At 52.0% G+C, this 26680-nt stretch overlaps 1 protein-coding gene across 1 annotated transcript; it reads left to right on the top strand.

Annotated features, from left to right (window-relative positions):
- On the top strand, window positions 1-25983 carry LOC126209792 (NKAP family protein CG6066-like). Its single transcript, XM_049938930.1, has 3 exons — window positions 1-949; window positions 21680-22729; window positions 25934-25983. Exons 1-3 carry the CDS (start codon window positions 1-3, stop codon window positions 25981-25983), a joined length of 2049 nt encoding a protein of 682 aa, XP_049794887.1.
- Window positions 25984-26680: the final 697 nt, after the last annotated feature.

The raw sequence follows: 26680 nt of genomic DNA, 5'->3' as shown, positions 1-26680 counted from the left end.
ATGAGAAGAAGGCAAGGAGAAGAAGGCAAGGAGAAGAAGGCAAGGAGAAGAAGGCAAGGAGAAGAAGGCAAGGAGAAGAAGGCAAGGAGAAGAAGGCAAGGAGAAGAAGGCAAGGAGAAGAAGGCAAGGAGAAGAAGGCAAGGAGAAGAAGGCAAGGAGAAGAAGGCAAGGAGAAGAAGGCAAGGAGAAGAAGGCAAGGAGAAGAAGGCAAGGAGAAGAAGGCAAGGAGAAGAAGGCAAGGAGAAGAAGGCAAGGAGAAGAAGGCAAGGAGAAGAAGGCAAGGAGAAGAAGGCAAGGAGAAGAAGGCAAGGAGAAGAAGGCAAGGAGAAGAAGGCAAGGAGAAGAAGGCAAGGAGAAGAAGGCAAGGAGAAGAAGGCAAGGAGAAGAAGGCAAGGAGAAGAAGGCAAGGAGAAGAAGGCAAGGAGAAGAAGGCAAGGAGAAGAAGGCAAGGAGAAGAAGGCAAGGAGAAGAAGGCAAGGAGAAGAAGGCAAGGAGAAGAAGGCAAGGAGAAGAAGGCAAGGAGAAGAAGGCAAGGAGAAGAAGGCAAGGAGAAGAAGGCAAGGAGAAGAAGGCAAGGAGAAGAAGGCAAGGAGAAGAAGGCAAGGAGAAGAAGGCAAGGAGAAGAAGGCAAGGAGAAGAAGGCAAGGAGAAGAAGGCAAGGAGAAGAAGGCAAGGAGAAGAAGGCAAGGAGAAGAAGGCAAGGAGAAGAAGGCAAGGAGAAGAAGGCAAGGAGAAGAAGGCAAGGAGAAGAAGGCAAGGAGAAGAAGGCAAGGAGAAGAAGGCAAGGAGAAGAAGGCAAGGAGAAGAAGGCAAGGAGAAGAAGGCAAGGAGAAGAAGGCAAGGAGAAGAAGGCAAGGAGAAGAAGGCAAGGAGAAGAAGGCAAGGAGAAGAAGGCAAGGAGAAGAAGGCAAGGAGAAGAAGGCAAGGAGAAGAAGGCAAGGAGAAGAAGGCAAGGAGAAGAAGGCAATGAGAAGAAGGCAATGAGAAGAAGGCAATGAGAAGAAGGCAATGAGAAGAAGGCAATGAGAAGAAGGCAATGAGAAGAAGGCAATGAGAAGAAGGCAATGAGAAGAAGGCAATGAGAAGAAGGCAATGAGAAGAAGGCAATGAGAAGAAGGCAATGAGAAGAAGGCAATGAGAAGAAGGCAATGAGAAGAAGGCAATGAGAAGAAGGCAATGAGAAGAAGGCAATGAGAAGAAGGCAATGAGAAGAAGGCAATGAGAAGAAGGCAATGAGAAGAAGGCAATGAGAAGAAGGCAATGAGAAGAAGGCAATGAGAAGAAGGCAATGAGAAGAAGGCAATGAGAAGAAGGCAATGAGAAGAAGGCAATGAGAAGAAGGCAATGAGAAGAAGGCAATGAGAAGAAGGCAATGAGAAGAAGGCAATGAGAAGAAGGCAATGAGAAGAAGGCAATGAGAAGAAGGCAATGAGAAGAAGGCAATGAGAAGAAGGCAATGAGAAGAAGGCAATGAGAAGAAGGCAATGAGAAGAAGGCAATGAGAAGAAGGCAATGAGAAGAAGGCAATGAGAAGAAGGCAATGAGAAGAAGGCAATGAGAAGAAGGCAATGAGAAGAAGGCAATGAGAAGAAGGCAATGAGAAGAAGGCAATGAGAAGAAGGCAATGAGAAGAAGGCAATGAGAAGAAGGCAATGAGAAGAAGGCAATGAGAAGAAGGCAATGAGAAGAAGGCAATGAGAAGAAGGCAATGAGAAGAAGGCAATGAGAAGAAGGCAATGAGAAGAAGGCAATGAGAAGAAGGCAATGAGAAGAAGGCAATGAGAAGAAGGCAATGAGAAGAAGGCAATGAGAAGAAGGCAATGAGAAGAAGGCAATGAGAAGAAGGCAATGAGAAGAAGGCAATGAGAAGAAGGCAAGTAGAAGAAGGCAAGTAGAAGAAGGCAAGTAGAAGAAGGCAATGAGAAGAAGGCAATGAGAAGAAGGCAATGAGAAGAAGGCAATGAGAAGAAGGCAATGAGAAGAAGGCAATGAGAAGAAGGCAATGAGAAGAAGGCAATGAGAAGAAGGCAATGAGAAGAAGGCAATGAGAAGAAGGCAATGAGAGGGCAAGGAGATTTTGCAGGGGAAAGTGTAAGGAGGACAGTGAGGTGGAGAAGAGCAAAGAAAGGAATGGACCAAAGGAAGGAAGAAACGAGAAGTGAAAAAGCAAAATGACCGCAAATAGAGGTCGTGGAACCGTCCGTCTCCGGACGCAGGCGCTAACTGCCCCCTTGAGGGGGAGGGACTCCTTTTAGTCGCCTCTTACGACAGGCAGGAATACCTCAGGCCTATTCTAATCCCCGGACCCGCAAGGGGGATTTTATCTGGTTAAAGTCCCCACAGGTTTCCACTGGAGCAAAGTCATTACAACTATTTTCACGTCATGTTCGTAACTTTTCCCAGCACACTTTTGGAGAGTGCATTTGCGTACAGTTTGTCGACGCCTGGCAGAATTCAACTTATTAACGTGGGCCTTCCCACCCAATCTTTGAGTAGAGACAGGAGCATAAACTTTATAACGTCCTTCCACACATTTTTGGCGACTCCTAAGATTCCATTCGCATTTTTCACCCCAACCGTAAACGATGTCAGAGGGTACTTCCGTAACACCTTCGTTTCTTTGTTGTAGCTCTTGTTAGGACTCCTCCCAGTTTCATTCGTGTATGGAGTTCAGGAGGCATAATTGCTTTTAGATGCCGATAATTTGATATTTGTCGTTTTTACACAATCTCACTTTTGTAGATTTATTTGTTCAGACTGCTAGTACAGTTAAATTCCAGAAAAAAAAATTGTTGCCGAGGAACTAATAGATATTTCCTTTTCCTCGACAGTTCTCGCCAGACAGCCAAACCAGCTCCAGCTAATCCACTGCATGTCTAGCCAGCCTGTTTAATCCTCAGACGATCTCCAGCCGAATCCAGAACACGTTTCGCCTAACATCCAATTCCTTACTTTTGTGGCTGTCTTCCCCACAATTTCAATGTTCTTAAAACTACCACTTGTATTTTGTCTACCGTATTTCTGTACATTCGATACCCAGGTAATTCATCTCTCACCTGAACACAGCTGAGATGGTGAAGCAGTAAAATCACTGGTGCTGCTAGAATGACCTTTTCCTCGAGTCTCGTGATATCCTGTGTACCAAAGATGAAGAGCAACACGCAGGTTCCATATTCCTAGAATTCCGAAAAGCGTTTGGCACAGTGGGCCACTGCAGACTTAATGAAGGCACGAGCATACTCAAAAGGTTCTTATGTAACACCCTATTGCGTTGATCTCGATGGCGGGTGTTCTCCAGACAAGGTTTCAGGAATGCCCCTGGAGTGTGACAGGACCGCTGTTATTCTACACACACACACACACACACACACACACACACACACACACACACACACACACACACACACACACACACACACACACACAAATGATCTGACCGACAGGGGAAGCGGCTGTCTGCTGATGACGCCGTGGTGTTGAGGGAGGCGTCATCGTTCAATGACGGTAGGAGGATAGAGGACGTCGAAGTTTGTTTGATGAATGATATCTGGCTGTAAATGCAGATGAATATCAAATGGAATATCATAACGTTCATATATTGCATTGGTAGCGTCCTGTTTGAGACCAGCCCGTCGATCAAATATCTGAGCGTAACGTTGCAAAGCGGTACGAAATGAAACGAGCATGTAGAGATTGGGAGGGAAGGCGAATGCTTTAATTCAGTTCATTTGGAGAGTTTCAGAAAAGTGTGGTTAATCTGTGGCGGGGATGGCGTCTAGAACAGTTGTGGTTGGTTGGTTTAAAGATTAAAGGGACCAAACTGCATAGGTCATCTGTCCCTTGTTTCATAAACATACAGAGCACAGTGAAACCATCCATTAGTCATTCGAAGCACAAAAGAAAAATTCCAGGGGAAGAAAAGCCCCGAGGTCAATAATAAAGAAACATGGAAAACAGAGCCCAGCAACAAAAACAGAAGAAAGGCAGAAAGAATTAACTGTACAGCAGAGAATCGTGGTTGTCTGATCACGAAAATAAAAGGATGAGCCAGCCACTCTGCAACACGTTAAAACCTCCAGCGTAAAAGATTAGGGTGGGGCCGAATGACAACACAAAACTAAGTAAAAGGTACAGCACAAAAGAGGGTGATGCAATAAAATTATATGGATCTATAAAAGCCGCTTGCGCGAATAAAACTTAAAACCCGATCTGCCAGAGAGACATTGTCACCTAAAAGAGATGATAAATCACCCTGGAGATTAAAAGTTCGCCTGAGGGCGGTTAAAATAGGACATTCCAACAACATATGGGCCACCGTCATGTTTGCACCCCAGCGTCAATGAGGGGGGTCCTATCGACGCAGCAGATGGCCATACGTCAGCGAAGAGTGACCAATGCGGAGCCTACAGAGAACAACACAATCCCTGCGAGAGGCCCGCATGGAGTAACTCCACACAGTCGTGGTCTCCTTTACTCGCCGCAGCCTGTTGAGTGCAGACAGAGTGCGCCATTCCTCTGCCCACATCCCAAAGACCTGACGGCGCAATACCGATCGGAGATCAGTTGCCGGGAGGCCGATTTCCAACGGCAGTTTGCGGGTAGCCTCTTTGGCTAACTTGTCGGCGAGTTCGTTTCCCGCTATCCCAACGTGTCCCGGGGTCCATATGAACATCACCGAACGTCCACGCTGTTGAAGAGCATGAACGGACTCCTGGATGGCAACAACAATGGGATGGCGTGGGTAGCACTGGTCAAGAGCCTGTAGACTACTGAGAGAGTCACTGCAAATGACGAAGGACTCTCCAGTGCTGGTACGAATATGCTCAAGGGCACGAAAAATGGCTGTTAGCTCTGCAGTGTAAACACTGCAGCCTTCCGGCAAGGAGCGCTGGTCTACATAGTCCGCATGAGCATAAGCGTACCCTACACGGCCATCAACCATCGAGCCATCTGTATAGATAACCTCCGTGTCACGGGATGCGTCGAGGGGAGCAAGAAATTGGCGGTGCAAGACTGCAGGAGGAACTTAATCTTTTCGCCATCGTGAGAGGTCCAGCCGAAGCTGCGGCCGACGAATACACCAAGGCGGTGTATGTGGGTGGACCTGAAAAGCAGAGGGAAGATGCAAAGACTCGAGTTCACTAAGGAGTGACCGAACACGGATCCCAATTGTATGGCCTGATCGCGGCCGCCGGTGTGGGATATGGACTGCCGCATCAGCGAAAAGGAGACGGTAGTTAGGGTGACGGGGCGAACAACGGACGTGGGCAGCATAGTTGGCTAAGAGGAGTTGACGCCGGACGCGAAGTGGAGGAACTGCAGCCTCAGCAGGGCCGGTGCGGAATGCTGCTGTCGCCCGTCGAACCCCACAGTGGTGAACGGGCTCCAGCAGCTGCAACGCTGAGGGCGACGCTGAGCCATACGCCACACTCCCATAATCCAGTTTGGACAGCACGAGGGCTTTGTAGAGCCGCAGCAGCGTATCACGATCTGCACCCCAAGTTGTGTTGCTGAGGCAGCGGAGGGCATTCAGATGCTGCCAGCACTGACGCTTGAGCTGACAAATATGTGGAAGCCAAGTAAGCCGGGCATTGAACAGCAATCCCAGAAAACGGTAAGTGTCAACAACCCTGAGCATGGCATCCTGAAGATAAAGCTCAGGGTGGGGATGGACAGTTCCACGCCGACAAAATTGCAGAACACAAGTCTTCGCAGGAGAAACGTGAAACCCATGGGCTAGGGCCCACGCCTGCGCCTTGTGCATAGCTCCCTGCAACCTACGTTCTGCAACACTAATGGTGGAGGAGCTGAAAAAGATGTGAAATCGTCTGCATATAACGTGGGTGAGACAGACGACCCTACTGCTGCTGCAAGGCCATTGATGACCACAAGGAAAAGTGGCACGCTCAATACAGAGCACTGGAACGCCGTTCTCCTGGACATGAAGTGAACTATGGGATGTGCCAAGTAACACGCGAATGTCCTAACAGATAAAAAGTTCTGAATAGAAATGGGTAGAGAGCCCCGGAGACCCCACCCGTGCAACATGGCGAGAATATGGTGCCACCACGTCATGTCATAAGCTCTGGAGAGGTCGAAGAAGACGGAGACGAGGTGTTGGCGCCTGGAAAAAGCAGTGCGAATTGCAGACTCAAGAAAGACCAAAGTATCGTCGGTGGATTGGCCCTGACGGAAGCCGTTCTGGCACGGAGCCAGAAGACCCCGAGACCCCGAGAGAGCAGCCAACACAGCCGTCGACTCACCATACGTTCCAGTAGCTTGCACAGAGTGTTTGTTGAGCTGATGGGCCGATAGCTATCCATATTAAGCGGGTCCTTACCACGCTTCAGCGCCGGAATGATGGTACTTTCTCGCCACTGCGACAGAAAGACATCATCGCCCCATATGCGGTTGATGATGGCAAGAACACATCGCTGACAGTCCGGGGACAGGTGTTTGAGCATCTGATTGTGGATGCCATCTGGGCCAGAGGTCATATTGGGGCACTGTGGCAGGACGTTTTGGAGCTCCCACGATCTAAATGGGGCGTTATACGCCTCAGGGTGGCGAGAAGCAAAAGAAAGCCGTTTGCCTTCCTCCCGGCGTTTTAGCGCGCAAAACGCAGGCGGCTAATTCCCCGACGCAGAGGCCCGAATAAAGTGATGAGCGAAATGCTCGGGGATTGCATCGGTGGATAGCGCCCGTTGATGGGAAGCCCTGGGACACCTGTAGAGTGCTGCAATCCAAAGATGCGCCGAATCTTCATCCATACCTGGGAGGGTGAAGTACAGGAACCAATGGTGGAAATGTACCTCTCCCAGTACTCCTGTTTCCGCCTTTTGATGAGCCGCCGGACCTGACCACGGAGACGTTTGAATAAAGGCGGGTGCCGCTTATGTCACTGAAGAGCCCGCCGACGTTCTTTAATGGCTTCAGCGACCTCTGGAGACCACCAAGGCACTGACCTTCGCCGGGGGCACCCTAACGAACAAGGAATGGTACGTTCCACAGCGGAAACAATCGCTGCAGTCAGTGTCTCAACCGTCACATCGATGGTACCGTGGGGGAGAGATTCAACAGTGGCAGCAGAGGAGAACATTTCCCAGTTTGCCTTGCGAAATGCCCATCTGGGCAAGCGTTCATGGGAGCAACGCTGGGGTAGTGAAAGGAAGATGGGAAAATGGTCACTACCACACAAGTCGTCATGGACTCTCCAGTGGACCTATGGTACAAGCCCTGGGCTGCACAACGACAGATCTATGGCCGAGAACGTGCCATGCGCCACAGTGAAGTGTGTGGCGGCGCCAGTGTTTAAGAGGCAGAGGTCGAGTTCGGAGATGAGATTCTCGACATCTCTGCCTCGGCCAGTAATCTTCGTTCCACTGCACAGGGGATTGTGGGCGTTAAAATCCCCAGGAGAAGAAAAGGCGTGTGAAGTTGGGTGACAAGTGCAGCTAATTCGGTCAGGGGGACCGTACCTCCTGGAGGGAGATAGACACTGCAGATGGTTATGTCCTGGGTAGTCCTTACGCGGACAGCTACAGCTTCCAATGATGTTTTAAGGGGCACAGGAGCAGTATATACAGAGGTAAGGACATACACGCAGGCTCCACTTGACACACTATTGAAAGTGCTACAGTTGCAGTAATAACCCCTGTATCCACGAAGGACAGGGGTCCGCATTGCCGGGAACCAGGTTTCCTGGAGGGTAACGCATAAAGCAGGTGTCATGCTTAGAAGCATGATGTAGCTCAGGTAGATGGCAAAAGTAAACGCCACAATTCCACTGGAGGACTGTACAAAGCTTGTCCTGGAGGGGCATGAAGGCGCTGAAAAGTCAAATTACTTCGCGGGTCACATGCTGCCACCGACAGTGACGGACGTCGCAACGTCCATTCTTTCTGAGCAGACGGCGAGATCCAGGTCATCAGGGGACACAAAGAGCTCGACCTCATTCTCAGACGCTGAGCTGACAGGAAGCATTGGTGCTGGAACCACTGGGTCCTTATTCTTCATAGAGAGCTTCCTCTTCTCTCTCTTGTCTTTGGGAGGAGGGTTTGCATGCTGGGAGGGCTTTCCTGACGCATTATCAGGAACAGAGGAAGAGCGTGAAGCCTTTCGACCAGCAGCTGGTGGCTTCTTCAGCCACTGGCTAGTGTCTTGTGAGACACTGGGGAAGTCCTTGGAAGGACTCCCCAAGGGACCCCTTCCGAACAAGTGAGGCCGGAGGAGGCTGTTGCGTCTCCGGCTGAGCAGCCGGAGAGGGCTGTCGCCTGTCTGGCTGAGAGGTAGGGACTGACGTCCCCGGTTGTTCGGGGCGCACTGCTCCCAAACTGGGTGTTTTGGGAGTAGTGGAAGATAGAGTGGCCCCTACCAGTGGTGGGGCAGGAGTAACTTGACTGTTCTGTGGGCCAACTGAGAAAGGAGTCTTTGCAGGAACTGGTGGCGGCAGTGTTACAGCAGCATAACTCCTCAACATAGGTGTGGGGTTGAGCCGTTCTAGTTTCTTCCTTGCCTCTTGGTAAGGAAAACGGTCCAGGGTCTTAATTTCTTGTATCTTCCGCTCTCGTTGGTAGACTGCACAGTCTGGCGAGCAGGGAGAATTATGCTCCCCACAGTTAACGCAGGTGGGAGGCGGAGCACATGGAGCATTGGGATGCGAAGGTCATCGACAATGTCGACACGTGGGGCTGGCAGTGCAACTGGAGGACATGTGTCCGAACATCCAGCACTGGAAGCATCGCATAGGGGGCGGGACATAGGGCTTGACATCGCACCGGTAGATCATGACCTTGACCTTCTCAGGCAAGCAGTCGCCCTCAAAGGCCAGGATGAAAGCACCGGTAGCGATCCTACTATCCTTGGGTCCCCTAAAGACACGACGAACAACGTGTACACCTCGTCGTGCCAGGTTCTCCCCTAGCTCATCAGACTGTAGCAGAAGATCTTTATGAAAGATAATCCCCTGAACCAAATTTAGGGACTTATGGGGACTGATGTTAACGGGTATGTCACCGAGCTTCTCACAGGCGAGTAATGCCCTTGACTGTGCAGATAAAGCTGCTTGTATCAGAGTGGCACCACTCCGCATTTTGGAAAGAGACGCCACTTCGAAGAGAGGCTTAGTCCCCAAAAATGAATCCCCATCAGTTCTGCTGCACACAAGGTATCGCGGTGAATACGGCTCATGTTTGTCCGCAGCCCTACGTCCCTCCCAGGGCGTGGCTAGGGAAGGGGACGATTTGGGGTTATATGCCACAGCGTTAAAGTCTACTTTACCACGCTTTGAGACGTTGGTGGTTATTCGACCAACGGATTGAGACTTCATCCGCTTCAGTGCGGATCATCCGCCCCGATGCCACCCACTCCGACCAGGGGCTCTCCCCACGGGTGCCACCCAGCCACACCAAAGGCTTACGTGGGGAGGTGGCAGCTCAGGCATCGGCAATACGATCCCTGTGTTGTCAGGGGGGCCACAACCTAGAGGGTACATGACGACCCCACCACAACGGGCTGGCTACCGTGCTGGATGTCGGGTGCCATAATTATCGTGCGTGTAATTTACGCAACCCACCAGGTGTGTATGCCCAAAATGATGGATGGTGGGAGCAGTTACGACGCCAAGACGATGAAGACCGCCAAGGTCGTAGGGCACAGAGGACTTATGGTGCACCACATAAGGTGTCCTTCCCCAAAAGGCTCTTACTTCTGTGTAATTTGGAAGAATGGAGGTCAAACCCTAATGGGGACGAACACATGAAAGGCCGAAACAGTTGAAACTCCCTTTAGTCGCCTCTTACGACAGGCAGGAATACCGCGGGCCTATTCTTACCCCCGAACCCGCAGGGGGAAGAACACTTGTGCAACCAATTCTTGGACACTGTTCGGTAGTGTGTGTCCCACCTGGTCGGATTAAAGGAATACATCACATAAAGTCAGACGTAGTCTGCTAGATTTCTTACTGTTAGGTTCGATCAATAACGAGCGTTACGGAAATGCTTCGTGAACTCAAATGCGACTCACTTGACTGAAGGCGACGTTCTTTCTGCGGAACACTCCTGAGTAAATTTAGAGAACCGGCATGTGAAGCTGAGAGCGCAACGATTCTGCTCCCCCCAAAGTACATCTCGCTTGAGGACTGCAAAAAAGATGAGACACGAGAAATTATGGCTCGTACAGTGGTGTATAGGCAGTCATTTTTCATTCGCTCTATTTGCGAGTAGAACAGGTAGGGAGACGGCTACTAATGGCACAAAGTAACCTCCGCCACCCACCAGGCAGTGGATTGCGGATTTTGCGTGCGCATGTAGTAGACTAATTTGTTAACAGCTGTTTTGCAATAACAGGGTGACCATCAGTTTCATATTTTCTCTCATTAGCCTAAATAACTTCGCCCCACCACCAACACTGTCTGTCGTAACAATCTTAAATGACTGTCATCCCCTTTTTTTAAAGATAATGGGCCGACACGCTTACAGCTATTTCATTTCTGAAAATTTCGCACGCAAATATCGTATGTAAATATCACGAAACAATCGATTAGCTACACTTATATATAAATAAATACATATGTAAGTTTTCGTAACAAACGTGTAGGTATCATAAACCACGCCATGGGCGACAACTTTGTTTTGGAGGTGGTATGTTCCTTTACACTTCCTAGTGTCTTTAGACCTTCCTTTGTATTCGCCGCTCCTGCAACGACGAAATTTTACCTAACTAACATGGTCTACGTAACGTGGGCTGCATCCTAGCTACCCAGTAATTTTCAACAACGAAACCCAGTGTCTCGAAGCGAACAGAAGGCTTTTCAGGATCCAACCCGCTTATTCAGTTCTGCTTTGCTCAGCACCTTTCACACAGTAGACGGCTGAACGACAGTCAGCACTCACTGCACAGAAATGCCTCAAAGCACCTGTGTCCTGCCGCCTCTTAGTGGCGTAACCGATACGAAAGGACAGCGTGTCTGCCGGGGGTCACTGGGCATTTTGTCTTTAGCAGAAGCCGTTCCCAGCGATGTAACGTGTCACCTACAGACGTTGGTTGCAGAGCCTGAGAAGAACCCTGTGTATGTTCCTTCAGTCGTGATCTACTGCAATTGGTCTGGCCTCAACGCAACGCAACTCCCGGCGGAGTCAGGCATTTTCACCTTCCTCGAGATGACTGGGTGTGTGTTGCCATCATTTCATCATCATTCATGAAAGTGGAGATACTGGACTGAGCAAAGGTTGGGAACTCTTACAGGCGCTGACAACCGCGTAGTTGAGCGCCCCACTATCCAATCATCGTCGTCATCATCTAAGCACACGAACTAGATCTGTATTCGTGTCAAATCTGTGCCATCAGTTCCACAGGAAAGTACACGTCTTATCTGTATGAAATAAAAGAGACTATTATAAATGTGTGTTTAGCTGAAAATACATGTTATTACTAATTGCAATAATAGTTAATCCAATCACCGCAATTATGGATTATAGCCTCGCACCTTTCTGGCATGCTCTTCTCCATATGGTCCTGATTTTGTACGACAGCTGCTTTGAAGTATATATTGCCTTTCCTTTAAGCTTTCTTACCACCCAAAATTTTTGATCGGATTCGCATCCGCAGACGTTGCAGACCAGTCCATCGCGGACACCCCATTGTCTCGTTTCCACGCTGTACAGAGACGGCTGCGATTTTCCGGATCGTAATCCTCTTGGGACACCCAGTATGCCTCGCTGGAACCAAATAGCTTCCTAATGGACCTCAGAAGCCATTTTTGATAAATACTGCATATTTTTCAGTGTTTAAATTGGCTGTAAACACTTGGAAATATGCAAAACTGCAACTAACAAAATAAAACATTCAGCACTGACACTTTATCGATACATGTGGGAAAGAGCACCGATTACAGATTCGAGACCATTACCAGCGATGTCGTTACATTTCAAATTACAGTGAACACTTCCTTCTGGAACTGACTATTGGGTCACTTTTCCAGTGCAATGTCAATGAGGGATAGTCAAAAACCCACACAGAAAATGTTTTGTTTGGAGCTACACATTTGCAATTCTTGCGTACACACACACACAGACACACACACACAGACACACACACACAGACACACACACACACACAGACACACACACACACACACACACACACACACACACAGACACACACACACACACAGACACACACACACACACACAGACACACACACACACACACACACACACAGACACACACACAGACACACACACAGACACACACACAGACACACACACAGACACACACACACACACACAGACACACACACACACACACACAGACACACACACACACACACACAGACACACACACACACACACAGACACACACACACACACACAGACACACACACACACACACAGACACACACACACACAGACACACACACACACACACACAGACACACACACACACACACACAGACACACACACACACACAGACACACACACACACAGACACACACACACACAGACACACACACACACAGACACACACACACACAGACACACACACACACAGACACACACACACACAGACACACACACACACAGACACACACACAGACACACACACAGACACACACACAGACACACACACAGACACACACACAGACACACACACACAGACACACACACACAGACACACACACACAGACACACACACAGACACACACACAGACACACACACACAGACACACACACAGACACACACACACAGACACACACACAGACACACACACAGACACACACACAGACACACACACAGACACACACACAGACACACACACAGACACACACACAGACACACACACACAGACACACACACACAGACACACACACAGACACACACACACAGACACACACACACAGACACACACACACAGACACACACACAGACACACACACAGACACACACACAGACACACACACAGACACACACACAGACACACACACACACACACACACACAGACACACACACACACACACAGACACACACACACACAGACAGACACACACACACACAGACACACACACACACAGACAGACACACAGACAGACACACAGACAGACACACAGACAGACACACAGACAGACACACAGACAGACACACAGACAGACACACAGACAGACACACACACGGCCACACTACCAGAGCACGCCACTACAGGAGGTTGGTTGGTTGGTTTGTTTAAGAGGTTTAGAGGTGGGCAAAGGTACCAAACTATGAGATCATCGGTCCGTTGTTCCTAATAAAACTATGCCATAAGTGTGAGAATTAATGGACGAAACATATAACACAAAACGGAAAGGAAGGAAAAGCCACAAGATGGGAAGGGAAGGCAACGAACACTTAAAGGAACAAAAGCCAAGGAAACAACAGAGACACCAGAAACAGAAGAGTAAAACATGAAAGATTACAGTGGATGGCCAACCACGAGAATAAAAAGGGAAAGCCAGCCATTCTGCAGTACTTTAAAACCTCCACCTTAAAAGCACAAGGGTGGAGGACACACAGGCACAAAGGACAAGCCCTAAAACCTACATAGAAGTATAAAACCACTCTCATGGATAAACCGTAGATCTAAAGCTGCTGTGGAGGAGTTGTCGCCCAGCACCAAAGGCACGGTGCCTGCTGGTAATGTTAAAAGTATGCCGCAGAGCGGCTGAAAGTAGGCAGTAGTTACTTTTTTTTGTGGGGTTTAAGGGCGCTCAACTACTGAGGTCATTAGCGCCCAGTCACAGTTGTTAGAGCACATGGAATCTCGTAAAACTCAAGGGGAGGGGGGGGGGACACCCGAAAGTCCTGACAAAGATGCAGATAAAAGACGTAAAAAAGTTAGACGTCTTTGGACAAGCCAGTCCAAGTTATAAAACGCAGAACACAAGCAGCTGCTCGAGTGTCATCAGATAAAATATCCGGTAAAGTAGATGGCAGGGACAGGACAACACGAGATTGACTAAAGCGGGGACACGACAATAAAACATGGCGCACTGTTAATGCTTGACCACAAGGGCACTGCGGGGCTGGGTCACCGGAGAGCAGGTAGCGGTGGCTAAACCGGCAATGCCCAATCCGCAACCTGGTCAGAAGGACCTCTTCTCGCCGAGATGGTCGGGAGGAGGATGTCCAAGCAGTTGGGAGCGGTTTTACTGCCCGGAGCTTGGATGACCAAGCATCCCACCACTACGACACAAGCCTCTTACAAACATCTCCACGAACGTCAGATGACGGGACACAATGGGATGCTGGCCGAGGCAGGACGACTGCAGCCTTGGCTGCAGCATCTGCAGCCTCATTCCCAGGCACTCCTACATGTCCGGGAACCCACAGAAAGCTGACAGGAGAACCATTATCAGCGAAAGAATGGAGGGACTGCTGTATCCGTTGAATCAAGGGATGGACCGGATAGGGAGCTCCAAGGCTCTGAAGAGCACTGAGTGAGTCAGAGCAGAGTACATACGATGAATGGCGGTGGCGGCGGGCATACTGAACGGCCTGATGGAGAGCAAAAAGCTCGGCCGTAAAGCTCGAACATTGGTCGAGGAGCCGGTATTTAAAGGTGGCGGCCCCGACGACAAAGGCACAGCCGACACCATCGTCAGTTTTGGAGCCATCGGTGTAAATAAAGGTGTGACCGGCAAGTCGAGCACGAAGTTCGACAAACATTGCAGCCGGAGTACCCTCCTTCGGGACTGAGCTGAGGTCGAGATAAATATGAACCGGAGCTTGGAGCCAAGGTGGTGTCAGGCTCTCACCCTCTCTTAAGGTGGTAGGGAGGGCAAAATCCAATTGTCGAAGCAGGCGACGGAAGCGGACTCCAGGGGCAGCAGAGCAGACACATACAACCCATACTGACGGTCGAGAGAATCGGCGAAGAGGGACTGATAAGAAGGGTGGTCGGGCATAGACAACAGCCGGCAGGCATACCGACACAGCACTACGTCGCGCCGGTAGATCAATGGTAATTCGGCAGCTTCAGCATAAAGACTCTCGACAGGACTAGTGTAGAAGGCTCCGGTCGCAAGACGTAACCCCCGATGGTGGATGGAGTTGAGCCGACGTAAGGGGGATGGCCGAGCAGACGAGTAGACGATGCTCCCATAATCCAGCTTCGATCGGAGTATGGACCGATACAAGCGAATCAGGACAGTGCAATCCGCTCCCCAAGATGAACCACTAAGAACTCTGAGGACATTAAGGGAACGAGTACAACGGGCCGCCAAATAAGAGACATGCAGAGACCAACAAAGTTTCCTGTCCAATGTGAGCCCTAGAAACTTAGTTGTTTCCACGAATGGGAGAACAACGGGACCGAGATGTAAGGATGGCGGAAGGAACGCTTTATATCGCCAAAAGTTGATACAAACCATCTTCTCTTCAGAGAACCGGAAGCCATTTGCCACGCACCATGAGTATAGGCTGTCTAGACAACGCTGAAGGCAGCGCTCCAGGAGGCATGTTCTCTGGGCACTGCAGTAGATCGCGAAGTCATCGACAACGAGAGAGCCTGAGACATTAGGTGGAACGCAATCCATAATTGGATTGATCGCGATGGCAAAAAGGGCTACGCTCAAGACGGAGCCCTGAGGCACTCCGTTCTCCTGGAGGAAGACGTCGGACAATACGGAACCCACACGTACCCTAAACTTTCGATCCGTTAAAAAGGAATCAACAAAAGGGGCAGGCGACCGCGTAGGCCCCACCTGTGCATAGTGCGGAGGATACCTCCTCTCCAACAGGTATCATAAGCCTTCTCCAAATCTAAGAACACGGCTACCGTTTGGCGCCTTCGCAAAAAGTTGTTCATGATGGATGTCGACAAGGTCACAAGGTGGTCAACAGCGGAGCGGCGGCGACGAAAGCCGCATTGGACATTGATAAGTAGCCGTCGAGATTCAAGAATCCAGACTAACCGAGCATTAACCATGCGCTCCATCACCTTACAGACACAGCTTGTAAGAGAAATGGGGTGGTAACTAGAAGGAAGGTGTCTATCCTTCCCGGGTTTGGGTATAGGAACAACGACGGCGTCACGCCAATGCATGGCTCTGAGCACTATGGGACTCAACTGCTGTGGTCATAAGTCCCCTATAACTTAGAACTACTTAAACCTAACTAACCTAAGAACAGCACACAACACCCAGCCACCACGAGGCAGAGAAAATCCCTGACCCCGCCGGGAATCGAACCCGGGAACCCGGGCGTGGGAAGCGAGAACGCTACCGCACGACCTCGAGATGCGGGCACGCCAATGCATGGGGACCTGACCTTCGATCCAGATGCGATTGTAGGTACGAAGAAGGAAGCTTTTGCCCGCCGGAGAAAGGTGTGCCAGCATCTGAACGTGAATGGCATCTGGCCCCGGAGCAGAGGACCGGGACAGTGCAAGCGCACGTTCGAGTTCCCGCATAGTAAAGGGGGCATTATAAGTTTCCAGATTCAGCGAGTGGAAGGAAGATCGCCGAGCCTCTTCTGCCTCTTTCCTGGGAAGGAAGGCAGGGTGGTAATGGGCGGAGCTTGAAACCTCCGCGAAAAACCGGCCGAAGGCGTTGGAGACAGCCACAGGATAAACAAGGACATCATTACCTGAGGTCAGGCCAGGTACCGAGGAGTGGGCCTTAATGCCCGACAGCCGGCGCAGACCCCCCCATACGACAGAAGAGGGAGTAAAACTGTTAAAGAAGCTGGTGAAAGAGGCCCAACAAACTTTTTTGCTGTCTTTGATGACTCTACAGCATTGCGCTCGGAGTCGTTTGTATCCAATACAATTCGCCAACGTAGGATGGCGGCGAAAGGTGCGTAAAGTACGTCGTCGAGCACGGATAGCGTCTCTACAAGCCTCATTCCACCAGGGGACGGAAACGCGACGTGAAGAAGAGGTAGTATGAGGATTGGAACGTTCGGCAGCATTGACGATAACAGCCGTGAGGTAACTGAAAAAGTAAAAGCAGAAAGAGTAATACGGACAGCTATTGCTTGGAGTGGGATTGTCAATGGAATGGGATGGTAATAGACATCGTCCCGAACGAGCAACATGACCCCACCATGAGCTGGGATACCGTCCACAGGGGTGAGGTCATACCGTTCCGAGGTATAGTGGGTAAAGGCAATACGGTCAGTTGGGCGCAACCCTGGTTTCCTGGAGACCAAGGACGAGCGGACAGTGCAGGCGGAGGAGCAGTTTCCTCCCGATTAGATCGAATACCTCTTATGTTCCAATGTAACAAGGCCATCGCTAGTCAAAAAAGAGGGGAAACGAGATGGGGGGGGGGGGGTGGGAAGAGCTGGTTATCTCGACGGCCACGGAGGGCCAGGTTTCGAGGGAACAACGCTACAACTTGCGGGAGGCGGATCCTGTTCCATCGAGTCGTCGCCAGCTGCGGCCGCTGTCCCTGGTTGTGTAGCAGGGGCAGCATTATTTGCCGACGAGAGGCCAGCTGAGCGCCTGGCAGCAGAGCGTCCCGGCGAAACTGAGGACGGCAGGGAGCAGCGGCTCACGGATGGAGCGTCAGGCGAAACGCGCCGGGGTGGAGAGGGGGATAGAGACTACTTCTTGGAAGTCCGAGGAGGCACAGGGATGGTGGGCTGGACCCGAAGAAGGTCCTCACGCGCGGGGTCCATTTTGGAACGCCGGACCTCGGAAGCTGGGGTCCGGAACGTTTCCCCGATGGACGCCTGAGAAGAGGATCGCTTCTCAGGCGGCGGGGGTGAGGAGGAAGGGTGGCCCCTGGGGCAGAGAGGGCGGGGCCGCGGGGTAAGAGGAGTTGGAAGGGAGGGATTTGGGAGGCGGAGGCATAGACCCCGGATGGGGGGAGGAGGTGGAGGGGGAACAGGATAGGGGTGAGGATACTGTTGAAGGAGTGGACACGACTGAGGCAAACGAAGTGGTCAAAGTCACGGGATGGAGGCGGTCATACTTCGTCCTGGCCTCAGAATAAGAGAGACGATCCAAAGTTTTGAGTTCTTGAATCTTCTTCTCCTTCTGATATGCAGGGCAGTCTCAGGATCTAGGCGAGTGGATGCCAGGACAATTAACGCACCGAGGTGGTGGGGTGCATATATGTTCCTCACGAAGAGGACGTCCACAATCGCCACAAAGGGGCTCAGCCTCACACCGTGACGACATGTGCCCAAAGCGCAAACACTGAAAACAGCGCATAGGAGGCGGGACGTAAGGTCGCACGTCGCACCGGTAGCACATCACCTTTACCTTCTCTGGGAGAACGTCCCCCTCGAAGGCGAGGATAAAGGCCCCGGTGTCGGTGCGACGGTCTTTGGGGCCGCGCTGGACTCGCCGGACGAAATGCACGCCTCGGCGCTCCAGGTTGGACCTGAGCTCCTCATCAGATTGCAGCAGGAGGTCCCGATGAAAAATAACCCCCTGCGTCCTATTCAGTGCCAGATGCGGGACAATGGACACTGGGATGTCCCCTAGTCGGTCGCACGCCTGGAGCGCCGCCGACTGCGTAGCGGAGGTGGTCTTTATAAGAACGGACCCCGAACGCATTTTACTAAGAGCCTCGATTTCCCCGAAGATGTCCTCGATGTGCTGAACAAAGAACATGGGCTTGGAGGTGGCGAACGTCCCCCCATCCGTCCGAGAACAGACTAAATAGCGGGGGAAGTACTTCGCCCCAAGCTGGCGGGCCTGTCCTTCCTCCCAGGGAGAGGCCAAGGGGGAAAGGGCAGGAGAACCAGAGACAGTACCTTTCTTTTTAAAAGACTCGCCCGCAGAGCATGTTGACGTTTCATCTGCGAAACGTCCGCCCCGATACCACCCACTCCGACCAGCGGCTCTCCCCACGGGCGCCACCCAGCCTCAGCAAGGGCCACCTGGCAGGATGACCGTTGCCGGGAGTCCTGATGCCCCAAATAGACGGGCATCTACTCCTTGGCCGACGTGGGGAGGGTGCAGCTCAGGTATCGGCAGTACGATCCCTGTGTTGTCAGGAGGCTACAACCTAGAGGGTACATGACGACCCCACCACAATGGGCTGGCTACTGTGCTGGATTTCGGGTGCCATGGAAAGTCCATCATGATCGTAGGTGCAGATGGGGACGCACTATGGGTGTAACTTGTACAACCCATCAGGCGTTTAGGCCCAATTTGAGGAATAGTGGGTATGGTTAGAACGCCGGTGCAATACTGAGTGCCAAGGTCTTAGTGCACTGAGGACCAGTGGCACAGCATGTAAGGCGTCCTTCCCCAAAAGGCTTGTACTTCTGTATAATTTTGAAAAATGAACCCCAAGAGGGACCATCACATGGAAGGTCGAAACGGTTGAAACTCCTTTTAGTCGCCTCTTACGACAGGCACGAATACCTCGGGCCTATTCTTACTCCGGACCCGCAGGGGGCTGAAAGTGGGCAGTCCAGCAAGAGGTGGACGCCTGTCATTTGGGAGCCACAACGACACTGAGGTGGTTCAAGACGGAGTAGGTAACCATGTGTTAGCCACATATGGCCAATGCAGAGCCAGCAGAGGACAACTGATTTCCCGCGAAAGGCCTACATGGAAGACACCTTAATGACACACAGAGTGTTATGCGTACTGTTATGGCATTCAGTCTCCCAAAGCCAGAATACCCTGCGGTATAAGAGAACAAGGGTCAGCTTCGGCGTCGCCTGTTTGGCCAGCCTGACAAGTTCATTTCCGGGGTTTCCGACGTGTCCTGGGGTCCACACAAACACCACGGAATGGCGTGACTGTTCTACGGCATAGATGGACTCCTGAATGGACGCTACCAGAGGGTGGCGAGTGTAGCACTGGTCAATAGCTGCTCAATGAATCAGTACACAGGAGAAATGACTCACCACAGCATGAGCGGACGTACTGAAGAGCACGAGATATGGCAGCCAGCTCTGTAGTGAAGACACTGCAGCCAACTAGCAAGGAGTGCTGCTCAGTATGTCCTCCATGAACATACGTGAAGCCTAAGCGACCATCAGCCATTGAGCCGCCGGTGTAAACCACTTCAGAACGCCGAAACACGACAAGAATCGAGAGGCAGTAACAGCGGAGAGTGGCGGGATTATAGGAGTCCTTATGGCCATGAAAAAGGTCCAGGCGAAGCTGCGGCAGAGGCATACACCTTGGAGGCGTATGTGAACGGACCACAAGTAGAGGTGGTGAAGGGAAGGACTCCAGTTCGGATAGAAGGGACCGCACGCAAACCGCAATCTTTAGCCCCAATCTGGGCCGCCGATGCGGGAGATGGACTGCTGTGGGCACGAAAAGAAGAACGTAATCGGATGTCAGGGGAACTATGAATATGTGCTGCGTAACTGGCGAGCAGTTCCTCACGCCTGATCTGCAGTGGAGGGACACCAGCCTCCACCAGTACGCTGGTCACTGAACCCCACATCGGTGCACAGGGTCGAGTAAATGCAATGCTGAACGCTCTGCCGGACCATAAACCACACTCCCTTAGTCAATTCGGGATTCGACAAGGGTTCTGTAGAGCTGCAGCAGCGTAGAGCGATCTGCACCCCAATTGGTGTTGCTCAGCCAATGGAGGGCGTTGAGGTGCTGCCAGCACTTCTGCTTAAGCTGACGAAGGTGAGGGAGCCAAGTCAATCGAGCATCGAAAACCAGTCCTAGGAACTGATATGTTTCCACTACAGTGAGTGGATCGTAATATAGGTAAAGTGCGGGTTCCAGATGAACGGTACGACAGCGACAGAAGTGCATGACACACGACTCTGTAGCTGAAAACTGGAAGCTGTGGGCTAGAGCCCATGACTGCGCCCTGTAGATTACTCCCTGGAGGCCCCGCTCAGCAACAGCAGTACTGAAGCAGCAGTACGAAATGCAGAAGTAGTCTGCAAACAGAGAAGGTGAGACGGAGGGCCTGACAGCTGCTGCTAGACCATTAATGGCCAGAAAAAATTGAGAGATATTCAATACGGAGTAATGCAGGACTACATTCTACCGCGTATGGATGGAACTACGGGAGTCACCAACTTTGACACTGAAAGTACGAATCGACAGGAAGTTTTGGATAAAAATTAGGAGTGGTCCCCGGAGACCCCACTCATACAATGTGACAAGGATATGACATCAAGTCGTGTCATATGGTTTAAGTAAGTACAAAAAGACGGCAATCAGGTGCTGCCATCTGGAAAAGGCTGTTCAAATGGCAGACTCAATGGACACAAGATTATCAGTGGTAGAGCGCCCCAGGCGGAAGCCGCCCGGACATTGAGCCAGCAAGCCACGTGACTCCAGGACCCAACCCAACCGCCGACGTAACATACATTCCAGCAGCTTACAAAGAACGTTGGTGAGGTTGATGGGCCTATAGCTATCCACATCAAGCGGGTTTTACCGGTTTTGAGCACTGGAATGATTATGCTCTCCCGCCATTGCGATGGACAGACGCCATCGCACCAGATCTGGTTGAAGATGACGAGAAGATGTCGCTTGTAGTCAGACGAGAAATGTTTAATCATCTGGCTGTGGATGCGATTAGGTCCAGGAGCTGTGTCGGGGCAATATGCAAGGGCACTGAGGAGATCCCACTCTGTGAACAGGGTGTTATAGGATTCGCTGCAGCGTGTAGTGAACGACAGGACGTTCTCTTCCAGCCGACGTTTGAGTGTGCGAAAGGCTGGGGTAAATCTCCGATGCAGAGTGCTGGGCAAAGCGCTGGGCAAAGCGCTGGGCAAAGCGCTGGGCAAAGCGCTGGGCAAAGCGCTGGGCAAAGCGCTGGGCAAAGCGCTGGGCAAAGCGCTGGGCAAAGCGCTGGGCAAAGCGCTGGGCAAAGCGCTGGGCAAAGCGCTGGGCAAAGCGCTGGGCAAAGCGCTGGGCAAAGCGCTGGGCAAAGCGCTGGGCAAAGCGCTGGGCAAAGCGCTGGGCAAAGCGCTGGGCAAAGCGCTGGGCAAAGCGCTGGGCAAAGCGCTGGGCAGAGCGCTGGGCAGAGCGCTGGGCAGAGCGCTGGGCAGAGCGCTGGGCAGAGCGCTGGGCAGAGCGCTGGGCAGAGCGCTGGGCAGAGCGCTGGGCAGAGCGCTGGGCAAAGCGCTGGGCAGAGCGCTGGGCAGAGCGCTGGGCAAAGCGCTGGGCAAAGCGCTGGGCAAAGCGCTGGGCAAAGCGCTGGGCAAAGCGCTGGGCAAAGCGCTGGGCAAAGCGCTGGGCAAAGCGCTGGGCAAAGCGCTGGGCAAAGCGCTGGGCAAAGCGCTGGGCAAAGCGCTGGGCAAAGCGCTGGGCAAAGCGCTGGGCAAAGCGCTGGGCAAAGCGCTGGGCAAAGCGCTGGGCAAAGCGCTGGGCAAAGCGCTGGGCAAAGCGCTGGGCAAAGCGCTGGGCAAAGCGCTGGGCAAAGCGCTGGGCAAAGCGCTGGGCAAAGCGCTGGGCAAAGCGCTGGGCAAAGCGCTGGGCAAAGCGCTGGGCAAAGCGCTGGGCAAAGCGCTGGGCAAAGCGCTGGGCAAAGCGCTGGGCAAAGCGCTGGGCAAAGCGCTGGGCAAAGCGCTGGGCAAAGCGCTGGGCAAAGCGCTGGGCAAAGCGCTGGGCAAAGCGCTGGGCAAAGCGCTCGGCAAAGCGCTCGGCAAAGCGCTCGGCAAAGCGCTCGGCAAAGCGCTCGGCAAAGCGCTCGGCAAAGCGCTCGGCAAAGCGCTCGGCAAAGCGCTCGGCAAAGCGCTCGGCAAAGCGCTCGGCAAAGCGCTCGGCAAAGCGCTCGGCAAAGCGCTCGGCAAAGCGCTCGGCAAAGCGCTCGGCAAAGCGCATTTGTGTCAATACCTTACTCGCCATTTATAGTAACACCAGGGACAGCTATTGGGGCCTGGTACCCGAAAAGACGTTTGATCTTTGCCCAGACTTGGGAAGGTGACGTTTGGCACCCAGTGGTGGAGATTTATCTCTCCCAACACTACTCCTTCCCTTGTTTGATAAGGTAGCAAACATGGGCACAGAGCCATTTAAAGGCTATGAGGTGCTCCAGGGAAGGGTGCTGCTTAAGCTTCTGTAGAGATCGCTGACACTTCTTAATTGCTTCAGCGACTTCCGGCGACCACCAAGGGACTGCCTTACGGCTCAGGCACCCTAAAGAGCGAGGGATCGCGTTTTCTGCCGCAGAAATAATTGTGCTAGTTACCTGCTCAACCATCTCATCGCTGTTACTGTGTGGAGGAGATTCAGCGATGAGAGCAGAGGCCAAAGTTCCCAGTACGCCTTGTTCAAAGCCAATCTGGGCAGGCGTATGTGAACCTGACGCTGAGGTAGTGACAGGAAGATGGGGAAGTAGTCACTACCACATAGATCGTCATGTGGTCTCCAGTGGATAGTTCAGAGAAGTCCTGGGCTGCAAATTGATAAATAAATGGCCGAGTAATCACCGAGAGCCACACTCAAATGTGTGGTGGCCCCAGTATTTAAGAGGCAGAGGTCCAACTGAGACAGTAAATATTTAACATCTCTGCCTCAGCCAGTAACCACAGTGTCACACCACAAGGGTTAGTGGGCATTAAAATCTCCCAGACATAGGAAAGGTTTAGGGAGCTGATCAGTCAGTGCAGCTAATACATTCAGGAGTACTGCACCATCTGGAGGAAGATATACATTGCAGATAGTTATTTCCTACGTCGTCCTTATTCTGACAGCCACAGCTTCAAGAAGGCTTTGAAGGGGCACATGTTCACTACAGACCGAGTTTAGGACATAAACGCAATCTCCACCTGACACTCGATTATAGTCGCAAAAGTTCCTGTAATATCCCCCATAGCCACAGAGCGCAGGGGTCCGCATTGCTGGGAACCAGGTTTCCTGGAGGGCAATGCAGATAGCAGGTGTAAACCTTAACAGTCACCTGCTGCCACCGATTTATTGCCCGAGCAGTCTGTATCCATTGTGTCTGAAGATCTGGGGAGATCTAGGTCAACAGCAGATGCCAATATCTCCACCCCATCCTCAGCTGCAGAGCTTGTAGGTAGCGGTGGTGTGGGTGCCACCGCAATTTCCTTGGTCTTAGGGGTTTTCTTTTGGCTCTCTCTCGCTGCTCCTTGGGTTTTCCTGGCTGGGAGGACTTAACTGCCTCAGTCTCTGGGACTGAGGATGAGCGTGAAGCCCTACAACCAGCTGCTTTTGGGCTCTTCAGCCACTGGCAGGTGTCTTCTTTCCCACTAGAAGGAACCTGGGAAGGGAGTCACCAAAGGGAACCATTCCTAGCGAGAGAAGGAGAAGACGACTTACGCTTCTCTGGCTTAGAAGTGGGGCAGACGTCCCCAATGGTTGGAGGGGCGTTGCTCCTGAAGTAGGTGGTGCAGGAGCAACACGGAATACCCACCACCACCAAGGGGGCAGGTGTAGGCTTCTAGCTCTGAGAGGTTACCTGGGTTGGCGGAGCTGATGGTGCCACAACTGTTGTAGCAGCAGCGTAAGACGATGTCATACGCACAAATTGGAGGCATTCAAATTTTCTCTTAGACTCAGTTTCGGTCAATCTGTCCAGAGCCCTGTACTCCATGATTCTCCTTTCTTTCTGGAGAATCCTACAGTCAGGCGAGCAAGGCGAATGGTGCTATCTGCAGTTGACACAGATGGGAGGTGGGGCACATGGAGTATTGGGGTGTGATAGGCGTCCGCAATCTCAGCATGTGATGCTGAAAGTACAGTGGGAAGACATATGGCCGAACTTCCAGCATTAAAGCACCACATTGGTAGACCATCACCTCGACCTTCTCGGGCAATGTATCACCCTCAAGGGGCAAGATGAAGGTACTGGTGGCAACGTTATTATCCCACGGACCTTGGTGAAGATGCGGGACGAAATTTACACATCGATACTAAATTGGCGTGCAGCTCATCATCGGACTGCAAAAGAAGGTATCTGTGAAATATGTTACCCTGGAATATATTTAAGCTCTTATGGTGCGTGATGGTTATAGGAACATCCCCCAGCTTGTCACAAGCGAGTAACTCCCGTGACTGGGCATAAGATCCCACTGCCATCCTTAGCCTGACATTCCTCCCATGGTCTGGCCAGAGGGGAACGACTCAGGGTTGTACTTTTGTAGTTGAACTGAGCTCGTGATCGCTTAGAGACTACTGGTGTTTCACCACCAGCAAGAGATGGACAACACTTCATCGCGTGTCATCCATCCTGATGCCACCCACTCTGACCAGGGGCCCACCCAATGGGTGCCACCCAGCCACAGCAATTGCCACCTGGCAGGATGGCCATTGCCGGGAGTATTGATGCCCCAGGGGGATGGGCATCTAACCTTTGACATACATGGGGAGTTAGCGGAGCAGGCATCAGCAGAGCGATCCCTGTGTAGTCAGGGGCTACAACCAACAGGGTACATGGCAGACCCAGCACAACGGACTGGCTACAGTGCTGGATATCAGGTGCAAACAAGTTCATGGTCATCGTCGGCGCAGAAATCGACACTGCATAGTGCATGGTGGAAAATGTACCCAGGAAGGTGTCCTCACCCAAGAGATGGAGAATGGGCAGGACTGCAATGCGACGACGAGAAAGTGGGCTAAAGATCTCAATTCACAATGGACATGATGCGCCTTGTAAGGCGCCCTTCCCAAACTGGCTCACTCTTCGGGAAAATTTTGAAGAGTGGAGGTCAAATGCTACAGGGGACAATCACAAAGACTGAAACGTGTGTACTATTAGTCGCCTTGTACGACAGGCAGGAATACCTCAGGCCTATTGTAACCCCGGTCCCAAAGGGCGGCACTAGAGGAGGCAGACCACAGTGGTGCAGCTGATCTGCAAATTATCACTGGTCCCATGGAATTGCTGATAAATTTATTGTAATTATTGCACCTCAAAAACATTAGACTTCAAGGTCGATGTCTGTTTTGGACTGTCTAGTGGTATGGTTTCCTGTGGGGTTTTTTCCATTTTCCACCAGGGCTACAGACATTTACCTACCTTTTATTCTTCTTGTTGCAGTCGTAGTTAGAGCCGCTAACAGCTTCCAAGTCAGCTCTTATCCCAAGTAGAGAGCGTCAGGCTTCAATGCTTTACTTTGTCCGTCATCTTTACGTAGAACTCGTCAACTTTATATGGACCCACACGACCGAGTGTTGGGGCCCGTCGGTACCGACCAGCAGATTGAGGCAGAGCTGGCTGAGGTGCGGGCAGCGCGGCAGGGTGGCCAGCTGGCCCAGGCTGCCGGCGTCGACGCCCAGGGCCTGAAGCAGCGGCAGCGCATCCGGCAGCCCGTCCGCGTACACGCTGATTGTGCGCAGGCGCAGCGATAGCGGGTCGGTGTCCAGCAACACGCGCATGCGCAGGTTGACCTGCAGCCACTGCAGGCGAGGGTCCATCAGCACCAGAGGGGCGCCCGGGACGGGCGGCAGCGTGAGGCACAGCTGGCGCAGGCTGGCGCTGCGCCGCAGCACGGACAGGTCGCGGACCAGGCAGCAGCGGTCCAGCAGGAGCACCTCCAGCGAGCCCATGGCCTCCAGAGCCAGCCGCAGCTCGCCCTCCGTCACCTGGCACTCGTGTAGCTGCAGCCTCCGCAGGTTCGTCAGTCGCCGCAGCTCTGTATACTCCTGTCGCGGCACGCCAATGCAACCTGCAGGTCGAGAGGCGACCGGTAGTCGGCTGTCGTCTCCTCACAGTACTCGGTAATACTCATTTCACCACTATCTTAGAGATATTGCACTAACTACTTTCAATTTATGTGAACATGAT

The sequence above is a fragment of the Schistocerca nitens genome, chromosome 10 (genome assembly GCF_023898315.1).
Source record: "Schistocerca nitens isolate TAMUIC-IGC-003100 chromosome 10, iqSchNite1.1, whole genome shotgun sequence".
In the NCBI taxonomy this organism is placed as follows: Eukaryota; Metazoa; Arthropoda; class Insecta; order Orthoptera; family Acrididae; genus Schistocerca; species Schistocerca nitens.
This window is presented reverse-complemented; position numbering and strand designations above follow the sequence as displayed.